The sequence below is a fragment of the Panthera leo genome, chromosome B3 (genome assembly GCF_018350215.1).
Source record: "Panthera leo isolate Ple1 chromosome B3, P.leo_Ple1_pat1.1, whole genome shotgun sequence".
NCBI classification, from domain to species: Eukaryota; Metazoa; Chordata; class Mammalia; order Carnivora; family Felidae; genus Panthera; species Panthera leo.
Genome location: NC_056684.1, coordinates 61,858,884 through 61,880,642, shown reverse-complemented (window position 1 = coordinate 61,880,642; position 21,759 = coordinate 61,858,884). Strand labels below are relative to the sequence as shown.

The following is a 21,759-nucleotide window of genomic DNA, read 5'->3' as shown; positions in this document are numbered from 1 at the left end:
CTGCCCCTCCCCCACTTGTGCTCTCTCTCTCAAAAATAAATACATGTAAAAAAAAATTTTTTTTTTAAATTGTCCCAATGACGACTTGTTCTCTCCAACCACAGGAAGGATGTTGGGGCTCTGTGTCCCCTTTACCCAGTCACATTCCTCTAAGAACCCTACTGTGCCCCGAGGCAGCTGCAAAGACCACAGACATTCTGATTTACATAAAATTATCTCACTCCATTTTATTTAAGATTTTTTTTCTCCAGTTAGTAAAAGAAAGATGTGTCTCTCTTTGTACATATATACAAGTTCAGTTATAAAAATAGACAGCACATTCAAAGAGAAAAAAGGCTTGGCATTTTTCTGATTCCCTCTAAATAGCTTCTGTACACAAGAGTCTGGGTTTGGGCAGGGGAATCTCAATGATTTAAATTAAATGATTCCCCTACCAACCCTACTCCAAAAAAAAGTTTTAAAAATCAATCTGTCTAAACTCAATTCCGCGATTTTCAGGTGTGCAAATTAGAGGCTGGCCCTCCCGGAAGCACCCGCTCCACCAGGGACATCAGGCTGGGGGCAGGCAGGAACACCTCCCATGCAAACACCACCCCTTTGCCTCTCTGGGGGGGAAGCAAGCTCAGGCGGGTGGGGCTAGGGCCGGGAGGGTTGGTGCTGAGCTTTGCCCTTTCTCCATCCTCTCCACCTCACTCCTGCTGTCCCTTCCTTTCTCAGTGCAATACAGACAGTGCATACAGCCAAGCAGGGGGCTGAAGGGCAGGGGTGGGGAGACTGTGCATTCAGGAAGGGTAAGGGGAGTTGCAAGAGGGGCAGTGAGGATGTCCTGCTGATTGAGGTGGCTCCTGGTCTCTTTACTGGCTTCTGGGAGTCCTGGGGTGGAAGCTGCTGCTACGGTTGCTGGTGGGACCTGAAGGTTCTCTGGCGTGAACCATGCAGGACAGGGGAGGAAATGCTGGGGAAACAAGTGCCTCCGGTATGCCTCCTCTAGCCTCTGTCACCCTCACAAGCCACTACCTTCTTACACTCACTGTTCTCTTCAGTGCTGACACTCTGGCAAATGGGGTCTGGAGACATGGGGAGCTGCCCAAAGACTGAGGATGCCAGATACAGGATTTCCTCCCTTCTTAGCCCTACAGGAAATCACAGCCCTAAGAGTGGTCTCCACTATGGAAGGTTCTTCACAGCACTTGCACAGCTTTTGCAAGGGACACGGCCAGAGCCCAAGAGTGAATGGGGATGGAGACTGTGTGCCTGAGCATCTAAAGGGGATCTATGTCAGGCTCTTCCCCAGTGCGAGGTTTAAGACGTGGCTGTAAAGTTCATTTGAGATGCTGCAGGGCCGATCTCTGTCCTTGGGCCTTCTTCCTATAGGCCACCCCACAGCACTCCTCTTGACACACAGGTGAGAAAAGTGCTCACACCAAGCACCTGCCTGTCCTTCCCTTGCTGCAACTGGTCATCTCTGCCCTCTGACCTGGGATGTAAGATGCTGCACTGGGCAAGCCATCCAAAGACCACTTGCGGGCCAGGACTCTAGCCCCTCGTTTGGTTGAAAGAAGCTAGAGGGTTCAGGTAGTTACCGTCCTCCAGAGGGGTTGGTGCCTTTGCCCTGTTTCCGGACCAGGGAATCTGGGGCTAGGCTGCTGGTCAAGTGGAGGCTCTTGGGAGTCCCGGGAACATTATTTCCTTTGCTTAAAGGGGAACTCAAGGGAGAAGAGGCGCTTGAAGGTCCAAAGTCAGCAAGGCCAGCAGGCCGAACAAGGGACGTCTGCAGAGGACTGCTGGCCGAGATTCCTGTGGGAATGGAGAAAGAGACAAGAAGTGTATAGGTAGCAGGCCTGTCTGAGCTGCCCTGGTGCCTGACCTTGGTTAGTCTGGGCTGGAGGTGAGGCTGTGGAGAACCCCTCTCCCTGCCACTCCTTGCCAACCTCTTCTTAGCACAACCTCTTACTTGCTTTCCTGTCAACTGTCTTTTCAGTAAGAGGGATGTGTTTTTAAGAGAAAAATGATACCTACCTAGCCTTCTCCACATCATCTCATCCACAAGGACAAGATGTCTCCTTGGTGCTCAAGGACACAGCACACATTACACAAATGCGGGCAAACCAAGGCTACAGGATGGTATGTAACTTCCTAGGCGCTAATGTATTCTCTTACACATTCCTTCTTCCTTCTTGGGACACCGCTTGTGAATAACTGCTTCTTTCTTAACTTCACAAGATGTCCTCCACTCCCCCAAGACCTGTAGTTTCAAGGACCCAGTTGAAACTGCTCCTCTTCAGTGATGGTTCTGTGGGTGACAACTCTTTTTCCTTCATATGAGCCAAATCCATTTACACCTGATAACACAGTGTCTAATATGTGTCAATTGTTTCTTGTGGACTGATTTTACTTTCCTAAAAAAGCGTATTAAGCACTCGGTGGGCAGACGGCTGTCTCTTCCTATCCACAGTGGAGCTGCAAGAGATCTGTGAATCAGTCCATTCCCAGTTACCAAGCACTGTTGTTTTTCTTGTGAACTCTACCCCTGCTGCCTCACTTACCCCTCCTGCCTCTTCTCAGACCAGGTCTCCAGAAGAAAGTCTGATGGGTGTTATACTCTGCCCATCTGTGGGTGAGACAGCCTGCCATGGCAGCCTTGGCTGCTGGTATGACTGTTGTTTTTCAAGGATGTGATGAGCTGGCAAAAGGTTAAGAAATGCTGGACTAGCCTATTATACTTCATATTTGTAGAATGAAGAAAATACGTGAAAGCAGAGATTCCTGCAGGAGGAGGAAGTGGGGGAGGGCAGCTGACATTCACTATAATAAGCTAATGCCCGTACCTGCTACAACAACACTATCAGCTAAACATGAAGCCTAGGTTGTAACTGGGGAGAGAGGTCAAGCAGTCAGTCATAGATGTCCTACCAGCTATGGTTATAATCATCCTCCGTGTGTCATGCTCACCATAGCCACTTTCTTTCTCACTCTTTCCATAGCCCCTCATCACACACTTCATAAGCCCATCCCCACCAGGTCTTGCCCTGTTTTTCCACTCTTGACTGCTACTGCTCCTCTTAAGCACAGCCTGACTAACCTGCTTTGTGACCCCTGATAGGCCCAAATCTTTGTCATCCTTCTTTCTGAATTACAGATTGGCAACTTCATATTCAGGCCCATGGCTCCTCCTTTTTCCGGGCTACAACTACAATGAAGGCCTCCCCTCTTTTGTCACTCAGTACAAGCATACTGCTGTGCACTGCTGTTTAAATGTATTCCATGGAAAACTTCCCTTCTCACTTCTACCGTAAACTCCAGAGTGGGGTCCATGCACACGAAGCACGAGTGATGGAGCACACATACTTAGGTAAATGTTAACTATGCTGGCCTGGACTACTGAAACGTGAAATGCTGGTCTTAGGGAAAAAAATGAGTTCTCAAAGCAGGAAGAATTCTGATGGTTTAAAATAGTATAGTCCAGAAATACAACTCTCTCCTTTCATAGTTACCTCCACTTCAAAGGTGAAACTGTACTAAGTCACAAGGGCAAGGGGAGAGTCAGGACTGCTCAGTGCAGAAGCAGAACCCAAGGTGGCCTTTGGGAAGGAGCTTTCTGGCCTGGGAGTGCCCTACCTGCTCTCCCAGAATGCTTAATAGACCCTCCAGACTGGCCCTCACCAGAATGGAGCCTGCAGCTCACCCTTGCCCCCTGAGGCCTCCGCACCTTTAGACACGTTGTACCCGTATGCAGCATAGGCGGCTGCGGACGCTGCCGCAGCCCCTGCTTTGGCTCCTGCCATAGCGGCAGCACTGCCTGCAGTGGACTTCCGGCTCCGGCCTTTCCCTGCTCCTTTGGCTGTGCTTCCTGAACCTTTGGGGCGGCCTCGGCTTCGCGCTGAGTGACCACGTCCTGCGGCTGGCATTTCCTGAATGGAAATTCCTGTGGGAACAAATGGACCAAGAGGTAAAAAAGTCAACATGTGATGTTAACAGAATTTTCCCCTAACAGGGAGGGCTGGCTCTCAGGGTATCTCAGGACTTCCAGGGAGGTCTCTGTCCCCATTTAGTGGCTGGGCCAAGGAGTCACAGAGTTAGTAAGAATTCTAAACAGCTAAAACTAGTTCATTACTAAATGAACCTCAGGGGCGTGCTCTCTGTGATTCATGTGCACACCTCAACATGCTCCTGCCCTGGAGAGTCAACTTTTACTCTCAAGATTTAAATCTAGAACTCCTCGAGAAACAGCAACAACACTGGGCCCCACAGAACAAACACTGGAAAGGCCCAGAAAAGCAAACTTTAATTAAAAACTAACAAAAATGAAGGTGAAATATGAAAGATAGGGCTGACTAGAAAACAAACAAGTCTGAAATCTTTATCAAGTTCTTTCTCACTTTCAGTTGACAGGGCTACTGAAAGAATGAGCCTGTAAGTTTTTGTTTTTACTCCACTTGACTCTTCTTTACACAGCAGAAAATGTCATGATCTCAGACAGAACTGGGACCTTGGCCAGCACCAAACCAATGCTTCTCCTGAGGCAGAGGACCAGGCCCAAGCTATATAAGACAGCAGGATCACTTACCATTCACGGTGTCTGAAACGGAGCCCGTTATGGAAGCAGGAGAGTTGGTGGCTCGAGACTGGGGGGCTGAGGAGGCTGGGTCATCCACGATCACCAGCATATCACTGCTGCTCTCATCGGGGGGGATAGAGCCAGTGTGCAGTTCACTGCTGATGGAAATCTGGAGGAAGAAGGATCGAGATCACCACCATTCCTGATACCCACAGCCCATGGCCCTTGTACCCACGTGAGGATGTGATTCTTAGGCTATTTCTCTCCTGCCTGGCTTCACTCCAGAGGGTGAAATCCCCTGCTTTGGCTCCAGAGAAGCCAGCTTGTCCTCATTTCCTTTCCTCCTTACGGATTCCATGTGCAGCCCCCTTCCCCAAGGCAGGAGAACTCCAGGAGAAGCAAAGGCTACAATGTCAGGATGCAGTCTCCACTGCTGTGATGAAGGCATCTAAAAGGAGCCTCACCTCACTGAAAGGGCTGGGCATGGCCGAGTCCACACTAATGAAGGAGTCATCCCCGTCAGCAGAAAGGTTGGAGTTATCAGCCGAGGGAACAAATGGAATTACTAGGTTCACACCCTCTTTTCTCCTTTTCCCATCCAATTCATCTTCCTTTTTCTTCTGGGAACACACAAATGAAGAAATATGGAAAAAGCATGAAGACAGGCATCAAAAAGAAAAGCTGAGTTGGTAAAGAAAGTGAGGATAGAAACCTCTCTGTAAACTTCCAGGTTTTGTTTTTTGTTTTCAATTAGCATACTTTTAAGGAAAGAAAAAACTCCTATGGAAGGAGGAAAGAAGAGCTCAAGAAGAGTTTATGTATATTCCACCCCAATAATACGGAGTTGAGAAGTAGGCCAGTCACACTGAATCAGAGCCGCACTAAGCCTCACCCATGGGGGTGAGCTCCACGGTCAGCTTCCGGCATGTCCAAGCTGCAGCACTTAGAGGGGTTGAACAGATTCAGTCCTACAAGAGGGAGGCCAGTGCCTTTAGTATATTTTCTGCACATCTGTTTTTACTCTGCTTTCTTTTTAAATATGCATAAGGAGAATGAAAGTTATCATATCCAAGAAACTGGTTTTTTTTTTTTTGTCATTTTCTCAGTTTACATGTAATTGCTTACGGGTTGAGCTACATTAAGCAGTTCTAGAACCAAGCTCAGTAGGGTGCTGTCACAGATTAGGGACCTGAAATCATTGAATGTGCTTGGAAAATTCTGGAATCACATTCAGCCACTGCATCTAACTACATTTGTATCTACATCTATATTAGGGTTAATGTCATTGCGTAGTTTATACTACCATTGGGGGTTTATCTGAAACTTCTGTGCTCAGAGTGGGGATGGCTTCTGATGCAAACTCAGAAAACCCTACAATCTCTTATATTAGAAAGCCACCTTTTCTTCTTTGATGTTGTTTCTGCATGTTAGAGCTATTTAAATTCTAAACAGTAGTAAGTAATGGGTTAGAGATTTGAGAGTGGAGTCATACATAGTTCTTGGATGTTTCAACTTTGTAAATATAGTGAATACTATATTTAGTGAGTACTTTCTAACCTTCAGGTTAGAAATAGTTTTGCTTAGGGGTGCTTGGGTAGCTCAATCAGTTAAGCGTCCTACTTTGGCTCAGGCCATGATCTCGCAGTTCATGAGTTCAAGTCCTGCATCAGGCTCTGTGCTGACAGCTCAGATTCTATGTCTCCCTTTCTCTCTCTGCCCCTCCCCTGCTCATGCTCTCTCTCTCTCTCAAAAATGAATAAACTTAAAAAAAATTTTTTAAATAAAAAAAATAGTTCTGCTTAGCAGAAGGTACAACTGAGGGTGTAGATTTTACAAAAGAAGGAAAAGGGACATAAGGCCCAATACAAGCTTGGATAAGGGGAAGAAGTCAACCTCCACTTAAGACAGAACAAATTTAAACATGTGGCCAGACAATATGCTTCAGACAAACCAAACAGTTCAAGGAAATGAAGCATGGACAACTGTTGGACTTGAGGGCCCAGAGCTATCAAGATGTCTGAAGCTCATGGCAGCTATCTTGCTCAAGACAAGGGGCTCAACAAGGGCTGATGAAGGGCTTACCCAATGGTAAGCCAGGCCCATTAGAAAAAATTAGGAAGCACTTTCTGGAAGGTAGCAAAGTGGTTCCGAACCAACAATCCTTGGCATAACTCTGGGAACCTAGTCAGAACCAATGGGCTGACTCCTGCAACTAGAATAAATCCTGAAGGCCTCACTTCGATTTACTTGTCAATAAAGACCAGGAATAAAGATCACTGAAACAGGGGCGCCTGGGTGGCTCAGTTGGTTAAGCATCTGATTTTGGCTCAGGTAATGATCTTATGGTTCATGAGTCTGAGCCCCACAGACAGCTTGCTGCTGTTAGCCTGTTAGTGCAGAGCCCACTTCATATTCTCTGCCCCTGCCCCACTTATGCTCTCTCAAAAAATAAATAAAATATTAAGAAAAAAAAGATCACTGAAATAATATTCTGGTAGAAACAGCAAGATTGGGAGAAATGTAGGGGAACTACATCCCAGTTAGCAGCTAGCCTAGTGGGCTCAAGTGGGAAATGTCAAAAGGGAGACAAAACACAGCCTGAATTTTTGGCATAAATTGGACAAAAAGAGATGAACAGACCGGGCAGTGATTTATTTTGCTAACACTAGATGACATTGAATGGAACACTAGCAGAATTATGGTAGGATTGGACATAATGACATCTTAGGCCCTAAGATTCTATGGAATCTGATAATGTAAGATCGATCCATCTTACCCACATTTAGCCTTCTGCTCTGTAACAGTTTCAACAAATGATTTCCATAATTACATGTGACCACAGAGACAGCAGGTCTGTGTAGGGGGTACTGGTCTAACAAGGCTTCATTTCTGTGGATCAAATGTCAATCAGCACAGAACTGTTGTTACTTATAACATATAGCTGCTGGAGCTGGATACCAACTAGTAACCAAGATGACAAGCCATGTACCCAAAGCCTTTTTGTAAGCACCACTCTGCCCCACACCGGTCCCTGTTGGCCACCTCAAACTTGAGATACCTTCTCTGCATACTTTTCCCGCTTGCGCTTGCGCTCTTTAACTCGGTTGGTTTCCTCCTGCTGCCGTTTCTCTTCTTGCCGCAGCCTCACTATCAAGAAAATTGTAAAGATCTGATGAAGTACCTGTGTTAACTGTAATCCTCATTCTCTGAAATTAAGGTGGCCATACCCCCTGATATTTGTGTTCCAGGGTACGACTTCTAAGACAGATAACTGGTGTTTTTTTTTTAACTTGGAGAAGGAACAGAGTTCTTGGATTCTTAACAGTTTTTTGGGTTCCAACTACATTTGGTTTCAATGTTGTGGGCCTTTCCTTGCCTTTCTTCTTTTTCTTTTCAGCCTTTTAAGATCTCTGCACTGTACAGATCAAGTATGGTTGGAGAGTACTGAAAGGTTTTTAGAAGGTGGTGGTAAATGTGAGCACTGTAAGAAAGGAACCTCATCATGCTTTCTTGTATGATGCTATGAAATACTCAGGGGCTCATAAGGTAATTCTGAAACCAATTGTTCTCAAAAGCCAGAGATACATGGAAGAAGTGTTATAGAAGTATGGTTCTCAAACTTCTCCATGAAAACATTTCTTTGGTATATGCTAACTAATTTGGATGTAAATTAAAAAAAATAAAATAAAAAAATAATTTTAAATAGAACTACCCTGTGACTCAGCAATTGCACTATTAGTTATTTATTCAAAGGATACCAAAATGCTGATTTGAAGGGGCACATGCACCCCAATGTTCATAACAGCTCTATCAGTAATAGCCGAATTATGGAAAAAGCCTGTATGTATGTATACAGGCATACCTATATATGGTACACACACAATGGAATATTACTTGGCGATGAAAAAGAATGAAATATTGCCACTGGCAACCATGTGAATGTAAGTAGAGTGTATTTTGTTATGTAAAATAAGTCAGAAAAACAAATATCATGATTTCACTCTTGTTGAATTAAGAAACAAAACAGATGAACATATGGGAAGGAAAAAAAAATAAGGTAAAAACCGAAAGGGAGGGAAAACATAGGGTTTCTTAAACACAGACTGAAATCTGAGGATTGTAGGAGTGGAGGTGGGGGGGATGGGCTAAATGGGTGATGGCCATTAAGGAGGGAATTTTTTGGGATGAGCACTGTTATATGTAAGTGATGAATCATTAAATTCTACTCCTGAAACCAACAGTATACCATATGTTAACTAGGTTGAATTTAAATCAAAAATAATATGAAGAAATAAATTCTCTTTCAGACATCAAACAAAAACAAAAACATTTCTTTGTGCAGAACAGAGTAAATTCGTCACTGCTGAGGAGTCTAGGGATACAGCTTCCCTGATGTAAATGAATTCAAAGTCATGTTACTTTTAAAATACATGCAAATTTTGCCTTCTACTCCATAACACATTCTTGCTTGGGTTTTAATACAAGTTATTAACATAAAAAATGTTTCTCCCCAAATACAGTCTTTGGCTTTGCTTACCCATGGCGCATAGCCAAGGGCCTCTACCATTTTCAGATATGTGGGGATAGAGAAACATCTTTTGCAGGGAGGAAAGGGCTTTAGTTTAGAGTACGTACATTTCTTCTCCAGTTCTTCATCATCTAGAAGAAGACTAACCACCTCTTTGGGTTTCAAGGTATCTGGTTTGAAGTTCCCACCAGAAATCACCATCCGCTGAATCTATACCAAAGCAGATCGAAACATCACTACCAGGCACCCATTCCCTTATGGCAAATATTCAGAAAGAAGGCAACATCTTTCTCAATCTGCTCCTCTGGCACTTAGATTCCCCATTTCCTCTCATTCATCTCACTGGATCATCCAGATTATTTGTCCAACACAAAGAACAATGAGAACTTCTTTTGCTTGGGACTGCTAATTGAGAGCTAGAAGATCCAATACTGAAATCAAGATTAAAAAAAAAAAATACACAAACCCCAAATAATCGTTTCTTTGGAAACTAACAAATCTGGCATACAAATTAGAGGCTGTCAAATCAGGAGTCCTATGATGAGAGCTCCTTCTTCCCCTGAATGTGAAAGTATGTGAAACACAAGGGCTATGACTGATGTCGCCGCCACATGAACAATAGCCCTATCTAGGCTGTAGAAGCCGTTTAGGTAGGAAAGGAATGAGGAATGAATAGCCAGAGCAGTACAGGCCCTGATTTTATTTTCTATTCAGAAGAAATTTTCTCCCCTTCGTGATGAACGAAAGGCAAGCATCTTAGCCCGGTAAATGTGGCTGGACTTTCCAATTTCTTCACCAGTACAGTACTCCCTCTACCTTGTGCTTACCTCACTCTTCTCCTTGGCTCGCTGTAGAATGCGTTCTTCAATGGTGCCTTTACAGATGAGCCGGTACACAGTAACCTGTTTTGTCTGCCCCAAGCGGTGGGCCCTGTCCATGGCCTGTTGGTCCACAGTGGGGTTCCAGTCACTATCATAAAAAATCACCTGAACAGGCAGGACAAAAATACAGCAAAGACTGAGGCATTCTCACAGAAAAACCATGGATTCTGAGAACAACCCAGCCGCTCGTCAACTGCAATAGTTTGATGCCAGATTTTTTTCTATGATAGTAAGATGAGCCAATATCCACTCATAAAACCAAGCCATCCCTTCACTTGCCCGGGGCAAAATAGATACACTCTAGCTTTTTTTCAGGGTTTTCACATTTAAAAAAAGGGAACAGAGACACTATTAATAGTTAACCCTTAGTGCTTACCATTTGCCAGTCGCTGTTCTAGGTGCTTTATGTGTGTTAACTCATTTAAATCCCATAATCACTAAGACTTAGGTACTACTAAGACTCCCATTTTATAGATGAAGAAACTGAGGTACATAGGAATTACAGAATTTATCCAAGATCACATAGCCTAAGTAAGTGGTAGGCCTGGGAGGTGAGGGATATGAAAGCCTTCTCTCTCTGGCTCACCCCTGCCCCCCTTTTTTATAGTTTTTATTTAAGTAATCTCTAACCCCAACGTGGGGCTCAAACTCACAACCCTGAGATCAAGAATCCCATGCTCTTCCGACTAAGCCAGCCAGATGCTCCTGAAAGCCTTCTTTTTAACACTAAGCTTACCATGGTAAGAAAGACAGGCATGGATTTCCTGGCATTCTCTAGCTCCTATTTCCTGTCCCTTGAATTCAGCAAAGAAATGTTTAAAAAAAGGGATCCCTGGCAGCTACTTTTAGTTTGCTAAACAACAAACACAAATGACAACAAAATGTACACCCCTCTCCTCTATCCTATGAATGACCCTACAATTAACAGACTCCTAAATTCTTAGCCCTAAGGCTACTATCGAATACAGGGGGCATCCTGAAAGAAAGCCAGTTCCAAATTATCCTTAGTCTCTCCCATGTGCCCTCATCTATATAGAAGCAAGTCACCAAATCTAGCCCCTGCTTCTTGAGAAATGAACTAATCCTTTTTAGAGTTCACTGTCCCTATCATGCAATGGCCCTCACCACCTGTGCCTGGCTCACTGCGGCAGTCAGACCAGCAGGCTTTCTAGGGCTCAGTCTCCCTTTTCTTCGGTCTACTTTGGATACCACTGTAGGCCACTCTACCTCTGTGCCAGTTATGTGATAACACACCAACTCCAAACTGCCCTCAATAGTCAGACCCTGCTATGCTGAGCCAACTTCATCACCATTCTTTTCTGAAATAAACACGCTCCTTCCCTTTTGTCAGGTCTCTTCAGCATTCCTCACTTATGTTTGTTTGCACCACTTTTTGCTCAAGTTGCTTTTCTGACCTGGAATCCCTCACTTCTGAATTGGTCCTTTATAGGTTCAGTTCAAGTTTCCCACTGTCAGGAAGGCCTGATTTATTTCTTTCTTCCCTTTTTTTAAAAAGTAGGCCCCATGCCCAATGTGCGGCTTGAACTCACAACCCTGAGATCAAGAATCGCATGCTCTACTAAATAAGTCAGCCAGGCATCCCGGCCTCCCTGATTTCTCTTGCCTGTAACAATGTCCCTTTTTCCTATTTCTCATGGATTCCGAGTAGACATAATAATGGTTAAAATCTGTTTAGCACTTACAACATATCTGGCCCTAGGGTGCATACGTATTTCACTCAATTTTCACAAAAACCTGTATGTTTCTTTCATCTTATAAATCAGGAAGAGACTAGCCTGAGCTCACAGTCTTAACAGTCTGCTTCCACAACTTGCATTATTAAGAATACCTTGCATTGCCTATCCTGGTCCAAGTTCCCACTTATTTACTATCTTCCATGGGTAACCAATTATTTCATGTGTATTATGTAAAAAAATCTCCATATCTAGGGGCACCTGGCTGGCTCAGTGGGTAGAATATCTGACTCTTGATCCCAGGGCCATGCGTTCAAGCCCCATGCTGGGTATGGAGCCTATTTAAAAAAACAAACAAAAAAAACTCCCCATCTAGTCTTACTGTAGAACAGATACCATCCATCACTGCCAAGTAGAATTCCACAAATACTAGTCAATGAATACTAGACTAATCTCTAAGGGGACTGATCAACACTAGATTAAGCCTAAAAATGTAAACTGAAGAGTGATTCACTCCAAATGAATTTATTTGTTCTCTCATTTAAAATACGAGGCAATTCTGCCATTCTCTGCAGAATTAAGACTTTGAGTGAAGATAGACAAAAGGCATTGGCGTTTTCAAAGCTCTCGCTTGTAATAATAAAACCTCCTGTGGCTCTTTCTTATGCTGCTCCTTTTGTCTGGGTTTTACATGAGGTATAATCCCGTAATTTTTAGCATTAAGAATCCTTGGGGAGAAACTACAAACTGTGTGCCAAAGAAAAAAAAAATCAGTGTGAAAACTTACTGTTAATCCATAGTGTCCACAGACCTAGGATTTCAAAGTGCACAATGCTTGCCATTTGTAAAGGAGCATAGCAAACCTGATCACAGGATATTTTAGAGATTCAATAGGATATGCAAAATTCTAGAAAATCTACTTTAAACTTTCAGAGAGAATAAGGAAGAGAAGACAGAGTTAAATGACAAGGAGGACTCCAAGTGGACTCGGGGGAAACACTACTTGCCCAACATACCTAAAATATCTACATATGTGGAAAATGACAGCTGATGTCACATCCAAAAGATAATACTTTTAGTTAGTTACCTAAGCCTGAGGCAATGGTACAGCATCAATTCACAATGGGAAATTCAATCTTATGAATCATTTTATAGGTGCTTCCTTACACATTTACATTTTTTCCTAGAAGTCTCAGTGGCAACCAAACCTGATTCAACTTGTGTTTGTTTTTTTTTTAACTCATAAACAGGAAAAACATTAAAGCATGGGAGACAGGTCTGAAATTTAACTTCAAAACAACCCCTACACATTTAGTGGCTAATTATCATTTAAATAGGTTAAAAGAGGTGGGGAATTTGGGAGGACAAGAATAAAGTTAAGATTCTGTTAAGAAAAATACCCAGGAAAAAAAGAGTATGAAGTATGTATAAGCTCTAAGGTTAGAACAAGAATGAGAGAACTAAAAACAAAGCCAATAATATGGTTATTGTCTAACCTGACAATAAAATGAACACTGAATCAACCATGACATGAACTGGGGGTGATAGGGAGGGGTGCTGGGGGGGAGACAATACCCCCCAGAGTGGGAAAAAGATGACACCTATATTTGGTAATTAGGTTTATGGAGCTCAGTGAGACATTCCAGAGAAAAACAAATAACAATTAAAGGATAAGAACTAACTTAGCCAGGAAAAATTAAAGCAAGTCTATGCACGGCCATAAAGCATGACCCAGCAATGACTAAGGGGAAATACATTACTAGACAGCACCTTCATGAAGTTGTACACTCCAAGTTGGACAGGTATGGGGGAGGGGCAAGGTCAGAGCTGAGAGAGGGTGGAGGCGCCTGGCTTTATAGGTCAATGACAGGGAGTTTCAGGGGATGATGGAGTGAAACAGAAAACAGGAAAAATCTGAGAGAAACAACTAGAAAAAGTTGGACCAACACTCGGAGGGTGAAACTCTGACCCAAGAGAATGGGAGGGCTGAAAGAAGTCCCATCTTGTCCCATGGGACATATAGGAATTCTCACACTGCTACCAAGGGAGAAAAGCTCCCCCTTCTCTCTCTACATGTGAGCCTTTAAAACAGGTCTTACACAGGAACAAAACAAATAGTACAGTTTATAACAACTCCTCACTAAAGAAAGTCAAATGTAAAGATACACCTACTTCAGAAAGAATACACGAAGAACGTAGACAGTTAAGGGGCCATTAATCACATGCTAAAATCATGTTTTTACTAACAGAGTGGGCCAGAGTCCCATTGTTTACAAAAACATGTTTATATATGCATTCTCAGTCATAAGACATTAACTTTTTCCTGACATTTTAGGCTGACTAACCTCTTCCTTGTCCATAAATGGTTCTGGGGATCTTCCAAAGCTAAATAAATCTCAGGACAAAGGAAGAATGCCAGGCAAGCAGTTAACCTATTGTTTGTCTAATCACACACACACACACACACACACACACACACACACACACACACACACACCTTGACTGCTCCCAAAGCATAACTAGAAATTCATTTCAATCTTGTCTCATTTTACTGAGAAGTATTACAGGAGGTTCTAGTTTACAAGGGAGTCCCCAAGCCCTCCCCTCAAATTTAAATGTAAATTATTTTGGAATTGGGAACTCAATATACAGAGCTTTTCTCTAGCTGCTAGGATGAAAAGAGAATTCCTACTTCTGCTCCTCTAGCTATGGGTTAGGCCTACTTTGGTTCTTTGAGGCCGGCAGGAGCTCCTTACCTCCACAGGGTAAAGTGTAAATACTGGAAGCATAATGCAGATCTCCCCACTGAAATCTGCTTTGTTTTTTTCTGACCATGCAAATAAGTAACTAGAAGAACTATTCCTTACAAACCATAGACCAAACCTCAGATCGGCAGGCTGAGAAGGGAAATGCATTTTAATCACATGAACTTACACTAGACTTCCCAGGTGACCTCATCCAACGTCATGACCTTAAATATCATCTAGGATCTGATGATTTAAAAACTACATCTTTAGCCTCAATCTTTCTACTGAACTCCAGACCCTGCTGCCTGGGTGCCTTTGCCCCTTAATGTCTGTTAAGAATCTTGACCTGAATATACCCCAAACCAAACTCTTAATTTCCCCACTCAAACCTGTTCCTTCTCACCTTTCCCTTAATAAGTAATTGGTGTCTTCATCGTTCCAGGTGCCTAGGTCAAACCCCCTGGAGTTTTCCATGACACCTCCTATACATCCCACATCCAGTGTAAGAGCCAACCCCAATGGCTGTGCCTTCAAAATACATGCAGATTCCTATTATTTTTCCCCATCTCTACTGCTTTAATCCTTGTCCAAGTCATCATCATCTTGTGTCTAACTCCTAACTGAATTTCCTGCTTCTACCTTTCTCCCTATAGCTCTTCCCACCTCACTCCCCCAAAGTTGGGGGGACACATTTAAAACCCAAGCCAAATCCTGTTACCCCTCTGTTCAAATTCTCCCAGTGGCCTCCCATCTCAAAATCCTTACTACAGCCCACCGTGTCTTACAGGATCTGCTCCACAACACCCATCTCACAACCTCTCCTCCTCATTTGCTACATCTACAAAGGGCCGCTTGCTATTGCCTAATCATGCCAAGCACGTTCTCACCTCAGGGCTTTGCACTTATCTCTTCTGCCTGGAATGCTCTTCTTTCTGCCAGATATATGCTTGGCTTGCTTCCTTACTTTCTTCAGATCTCAGCTCATGTATCACCTTATCAGAGAAGCTATACCAGTGCATATAAAACAACCCCTGATCATGAAAGGGGTTTTGAAGAACAAACAGAAGTTTACCAGGTGGAAGATGAGGCGCTGAGGAAACAGTTCATGCAGCAGTGTGATATAGTATGGTATGTTTAGGAAACAAGTCAATCATTATTTCTGGAACATAAATTTTGGAAGGTGGAAGTAATGTAGCAATTAGACTGGAAAGGAAGATAAAAGCCACAAAATGAAGGGCCTTGTAAGCCATGTAAAGGAGTTTATCCTTTATCTTGTAGATGATGGAGAGTCCCTCAAGAGTTCTAGGCAAAGGGAGTGGCATGACTAATCAAGAAGGGTATAAATAAACCAAGAGAATAAATATGGGGCTAAGGGATGAGATTGGAGTCCAAAAGATCCACTAGGAAAAAGTGGTGACTCCTGCATTTACATTGAAATATGACTAACCTGGGGCTGTATGGAATGCTTACAAGGTAGAGCAGAAAACCAAGGAGTAAAGAGAAAGCCAAATTTCTGCTATCTGATATGACACACGTGAGCCACCACCTCAGAGAACCCATAAGAACACACCTACCACCATCGACAGCCTTCCTTTAGGAAAACTGAGGCTGATGATGTGCATATTAGATACAGCATCTACCCTACGAGGCTTTCAGTGGTCCTCTGGTCCTGGAGCCTTGTCCAAACTTGGTAAAATGGCTAAGGTTTACATGCCAAGGATGGTACAGTTGAGTCCTATGGTTGATATTCTACTTAGTGTTGTTACAGAATCTGTTTTTCATTCTTGAGGCCAGGCAGTTTTATGGTATAATAGTTAATAAGGAGAAAGCAGACAGAGCCTAGGAATGGAGACTAGGAAACACAGGCTCTGCTTCTAGTTCTACAACTTAGGAGTCTATTCAAGCCTCTTCCCCCACACACCTCATTTCTCCAGGACTCTCTAGGGTTTGCATCTTCCTTCTATTCCTGAGAATTTTCATGCTCTGTATTTCACATAGAGGCATCACAGCCACATAAAATGACATTTTTATAGTCATGCCTTCTACAAAACAATTTCCCATTTATGCATTTTTATGTCTCAGGGTTACTGAAAGTGTTTTAAAATTTGTTTGGGGGTGCCTGGATGGCTCAGTCAGTTAAGTGTCTGACTCCTGATTTTGGCTTAGGTCACAATCTCATAGTTCGTAAGATCAAGCCCCACGTCAGGCTCTGCGCTGATAGAAGAGTCTGCTTGGGATTCTCTCTCCACTCTCTCTGGCCCTCCCCCATACTTGTACTCTCTTTCTCTCATTCACAAAAAATAAATAAGTGAAAATTAAAAAAACATATATGTAGATATATATATATTTGAATCCTGGGAATAATTCTGAGATTCAAAATAAATGCTCTTTTCCTTTTTATTTATTTATTTACATTTTATCTATTTTTGAGAGAGAGTCAGAGCACAAGTTGGGGGAGGAGCAGAGAGAGAGGGAGACACAGAATTTGAAGCAGGCTCCAGGCTCTGAGCTGTCAGCACAGAGCCTGATGCAGGGCTCAAACTCACAAACCGTGAGATCATGACCTGAACCAAAGTCGGATGCTCAACCAACTGACCTACCCAGGCGCCCCAAAGCTTTTTTCCTTTTCAGTCACTGAAGTATTCTTCCAAAGAGACTGGAAATGAAAGGATAGATAATTTGATAGAATGTCCTTATTTTTTAAATTACCAATTTCATTGCTTTCCAACCCTCTTTTAAAGTTTGGGATACAAAAGTATGAGTTTTTCCCATGGTGGAATCAATGCATAAGAGTAACAAAATAATCATTTCTGATTTGCTGCTATAGTTTCTAAAACAATTTGGCTGGATTGACAGATTTTTTTTTTTTACTCTGTTTATTCACTGATATACTCTAAGTGTTTAGGACAGTATTGGACACATAGTTGCATTCACTAAATATTTGTTGAATGAATGTGTAAGAAAAGAGAATGGAGAGAAAAGTCCAGAAGGAAAGCTAAAATGTCCTAGTTCTAGGCAAAACGCAACTCTCTTTTAACATAATGAGGCAAAGAAAAAGTGTGACACAAAGCAAAGAATAACACCAACTGAACAACATATTTATAGTAGACAACCTGCTGTCTGATATATTGTGCTCTCGTTACTTACTGTATCTGCAGCAGTGAGATTGATACCCAGTCCTCCAGCTCGAGTGCTCAGCAGGAACACAAAGATGTCATTCCTGCAGAAAAGGGAAGAAGACAGGTTAAAAGGGAAAACTGAAAAAGAAAAATGGCATGTGACAAAAGACAGGGATTTCTGAATACAGACCAGTATCTAGGGCTAGAAAGCGTTACCTACACCTGATGCCTGACCCACATTTCTTGACACATTGTATCAAGGTGCTCTAACATAAAAATCAAACGAGGTTGTCATCTTCCAATCTGCAGATATACTTCTGCTGCCCACTAATAATGATAGGCAATATACTTATAAAGATGTAACAAATATAACAGACATACAAGTTATCATGGAAGTAGTCATGTAATAATCGTGTTTTAAACAAGTAAAACCATTCTTAGTTCATACAGAGGGGACAAATAAATCAACATTCCCTGGTGCTTCCCCAGAGAATCATGACTTCCAGTAATTTGGGAACTAATGATTATAATTCCCAAAGCACTCACTTTCAGATGAATAAAGTCAGTCCCAGAAAAATGACCTGAGGTCAGGACTAAGACCCAGGTCATGCCTTCTCTGTATTAAGCTGAATTTATGATTGATCTATGAAGACAGGCTAGAATTAAAGTACTTTTTAATGAATGGTAACATAGCCCTTACACAGAAATCATATGTAGTTGCCTCAGTTTTTCTTTACATCCTTCATCCTTTTATTTTATTTTATTTTATTTTATTTTTCAAAGTGTTTATTTTTGAGACAGAGAGAGACAGAGCATGAATGGGGGAGGGTCAGAGAGAGAGGGAGGCACAGAATTCGAAGCAGGCTCCAGGCTCTGAGCTGTCAGCACAGAGTCTGACGCGGGGCTCGAACCCACTGACCGTGAGATCATGACCTGAGCCGAAGCCGGACACTTAACCGACTGAGCCACCCAGGTGCCCCTCCTTCATCCTTTTAAAGAAACCCAGAATTACAAATAAACCAATAGGTGCCACTGTCACTCAGGCAACAAATATTTACTGAATACCTTCTAGGACCAAGGACTGTGCCAGATCACAGGGAGCAGGCTTGGACTACAAGATTTATCTCTGTAGGCACATACAATTAGGGGCTCAGTTTGAACCCAATTCTTGCATATATTTTAAGATTATCTTGCATTTTCATGTTCCTGCCATATGAAGTTATTTTCTAGAAAATTTCTGAGGGAAAAGGACGGCATTATACTGGTAAGCGAACTTTCCAGTCCTTCAAATCAAGCTGCTAATCCCTTTTCTTCATGACTAAAATGAAGAGTGCAACTAGAAATTCATTTATACCAAGTGTTATTCAAATCGCAGGTCACACCTATTACTGGTCATGAAATCAGTTTGGTGGATCAGACCACATTAAAGAAATAAAGGAACAGAACAGATTAAAAATATTGTAATATAGGGGTGCCTGGCTGGCTCAGTCTGAAGAGCAGATGACTCAAATTTCAGATATGGCATAGAGGTACTAAATTCCAACATAAAATGAATTTTTATTCTGTTGCTTCAAAAAAAAAACCAACAAAACAACAACAACAACAACAACAAAAACCAAAAAGCAAACAGTGATACCAGGATGTTCTCAAGGGCTTTTTTTTCTTGGTAAAGTCATTTAACTGCTGAAGGTCTGTTTCCTGGACTATAAAATGAGGATGCTCTGAATATAGCTGAAGTGACTAAGTGATGACATATCAACAGTAAACATGAGTATCAGTGAAGGAACTATTTTGAAATAAGCCTCCTTGTTAATCACTAAGCTGTGCTGGTCCTAGTAGAAATCTGTCCACTATTTGTATTTAGGTAAATACAAGGTTCCTAGAGGCAGGCATAATAATAAAGTATGTCTGCAGGCCTGTTATAAGGCAGGATTCCAAAAGTTCTATACTCTCACTAATGTTCTACTAGTTTATCCTTGAATTATGTTATCAAGTTAATTATTTCATAATTTTATTTATTTAATTTATAAAAGTCCTCTTTAAAATTTTTTTTAATGTTATTTTTGAGAAACAGAGAGAGAGAGAGAGAGAGAGAGAGAGAGCGCAAGTGAGCGTGGGGGAGGGGCAGAGACAGAGGGAGACACAAAATCTGAAGCAGGCTCTAGGCTCCGAGCTGTCAGCACAGAGCCCAACATGGAGTCTGAACCCACAACCTGCAAGATCATGACCTGAGCTGAAGTCAGATGCTTAACCGACTGAGGCACCTAGGTGCCCCAGAAGTTCTCTTTTATAGTTAACACATATAGGGCAAATCAAAAACTTAAAAGGCACACGCTAGTTTGCAAACATATTTTCTTACAGATATGAGATGATACAAATGGAAGCTTGACACCTTACAGCCCACAGGAAAATAACCATGAGGCTGCAAATAAAAACTGATAGAGCTTTCCAGGGCTGTACTAATCTCTACAGAAAAGTCCTTCCCACCTCTGGCCCTGAGAGGATTGCTCTTCCACATACTTCTCTCTCCTGCTTTGGTGGATACAGAAGCAGGGGTCAGAAGGTTCTCTCCAACACCCTTGTGAGAGCTGATAGAAGCACCCAACAGCTAGGACTCTTTTGGTTATTCCTAAACAAGTCCAGACTTGAGCAAGGGGAGCGAGCAGAGGAAGAGGGATGAGACAGGGAGGGAGGTAGAAAGCAACTGGGAACTGCAATATAAGGAAGGGCAGAGGCAAAGGGGTACCTGGGTGGCTTAGTCAGTTAAGCGTCCTGACTTTTGATTTTGGCTCAGGTCATGATCTCACAGCTCATGAGCTCAAGCACCATGTTGGGCTCTGTGCTGACAGCAAGGAGCCTGCTTGGGATTCTCTCTCTCCTCTGTCCCTCCCCTGCTTGCTCTCTCTCTCAAAAATAAACAAACATTAAAAAAAAAAAAAAAGAAAAAAGAAAGGGTAGAGACAGAAAGACGGGTCATTTCCATAGTCTGGACAGCCAGAGAGATAATTCCCCAGATATGGTAATGATTTATAAACAAGGACCATGTATAGAAAAACAGTGAAGGAAATGTAGGTAAAAATAAGTCAGCAGCAAAACTTAGAAATATAATGCTAGAAGACACTTTTTTTTGGGATATTAACTATATACGGAAAAGACACCTCAAAAAAAGAAAACAGAAGATGCCTTTTAATGATAAGGCAGATGGTAACTTTTTGGCTGTATTCAATATCATTTTATCACAGTAATGGAAAAATAAGGATTATGGAAATCTTGGGTTGTTAAATTATTGTTCATTCTGGATAACAGTATTGGATCATTTATAAACAAAAACACCTAAATCAAACTGCTGAGTAGTTCTTTTCAACTTAACAAATCTAGTATTGATAATGTGAATTAATGTTTTGGGGACTTTGACTAAACAGAAGAAAACAGAATCCCTGAAGCATCATGATGGTTTGGGTGCCCTCTAGGGGGCTGAAAAAGAATTTCAACTCAGGGTTTCTGTTGGAACATGCCTTTGAGACCAGGCTTTTGGGTGGTCTGTGAAGGACCCTATGAAATCATGTAGCAAAGATATGCTCAGGTCTCACTCTTATTCTCATTTAATGACCCATTGAAGCTACTCTGCACCAGAATACCCAAACAGTGCTGGGTATGTAGCCTGACTGACTGCAGTGAAGACTTGCTGAATGAAAAAAGAACCAGAATGAAAGACAACACTGGAAGTGTACAACACTCTCACCAAGAAAACTTGATGCTACACTCACTTTTTCTCATATTTTCCAAAGGGTCACCCCAAGTGATCAGATAATGGGGGGGGGGTCTATTTGCTAAATGTCATGGGGTAGGAGGAAGGGAAGCAAAGGCCAAGGCACTCCAGAGCAAAGACCTTGTGAATGGCTTCTAGGATCATGCACTGATCACATGTTCTGAATGTTGCCCAGTCAGGACATCCTGGCCAAACAGTCTTTAGTCTCAGTCAGACTCTTTCCTGGAAGGATCCCTCATAAATAAATCTTGTATGAAGGGAATGTAAATGGCTTTTTATAGGAGTTCTTGTTTACTCTGGCTGACCTTTGAGCCACAGGGCTCTCTAGCTGAAACTTTTTTTTTTTTCTTTTGATGTCTTTTCATTAATAATAATGAAAATATTTGGCAAGGCAGACTTCTTCATTTTCAAAAACACCTGTCTTTTTCTCTATATTGGGCTACCTCAGCCACTTAAATTTACA

General features: G+C 42.4%; 1 protein-coding gene across 3 annotated transcripts in view; it reads right to left on the bottom strand.

The window, feature by feature from the left end:
- Window positions 1-207: 207 nt before the first annotated feature.
- Window positions 208-21,759, bottom strand: part of INO80 (INO80 complex ATPase subunit) — a 135,726-nt gene continuing 114,174 nt past the window's right edge. For 2 of the 3 annotated variants that reach the window (XM_042942374.1, XM_042942376.1), the window contains 8 exons: window positions 17,556-17,628; window positions 9,914-10,072; window positions 9,194-9,296; window positions 7,617-7,705; window positions 5,023-5,178; window positions 4,568-4,727; window positions 3,710-3,925; window positions 208-1,797 (listed from right to left, as the gene is read on the bottom strand). In XM_042942374.1, the coding sequence (XP_042798308.1) occupies window positions 1,580-1,797; window positions 3,710-3,925; window positions 4,568-4,727; window positions 5,023-5,178; window positions 7,617-7,705; window positions 9,194-9,296; window positions 9,914-10,072; window positions 17,556-17,628 (1,174 nt within the window). In that variant the 3' untranslated portion in view covers window positions 208-1,579. The remainder of the gene's footprint in view (window positions 1,798-3,709; window positions 3,926-4,567; window positions 4,728-5,022; window positions 5,179-7,616; window positions 7,706-9,193; window positions 9,297-9,913; window positions 10,073-17,555; window positions 17,629-21,759) is intronic. The other variant, XM_042942375.1, reaches the window with a different exon arrangement.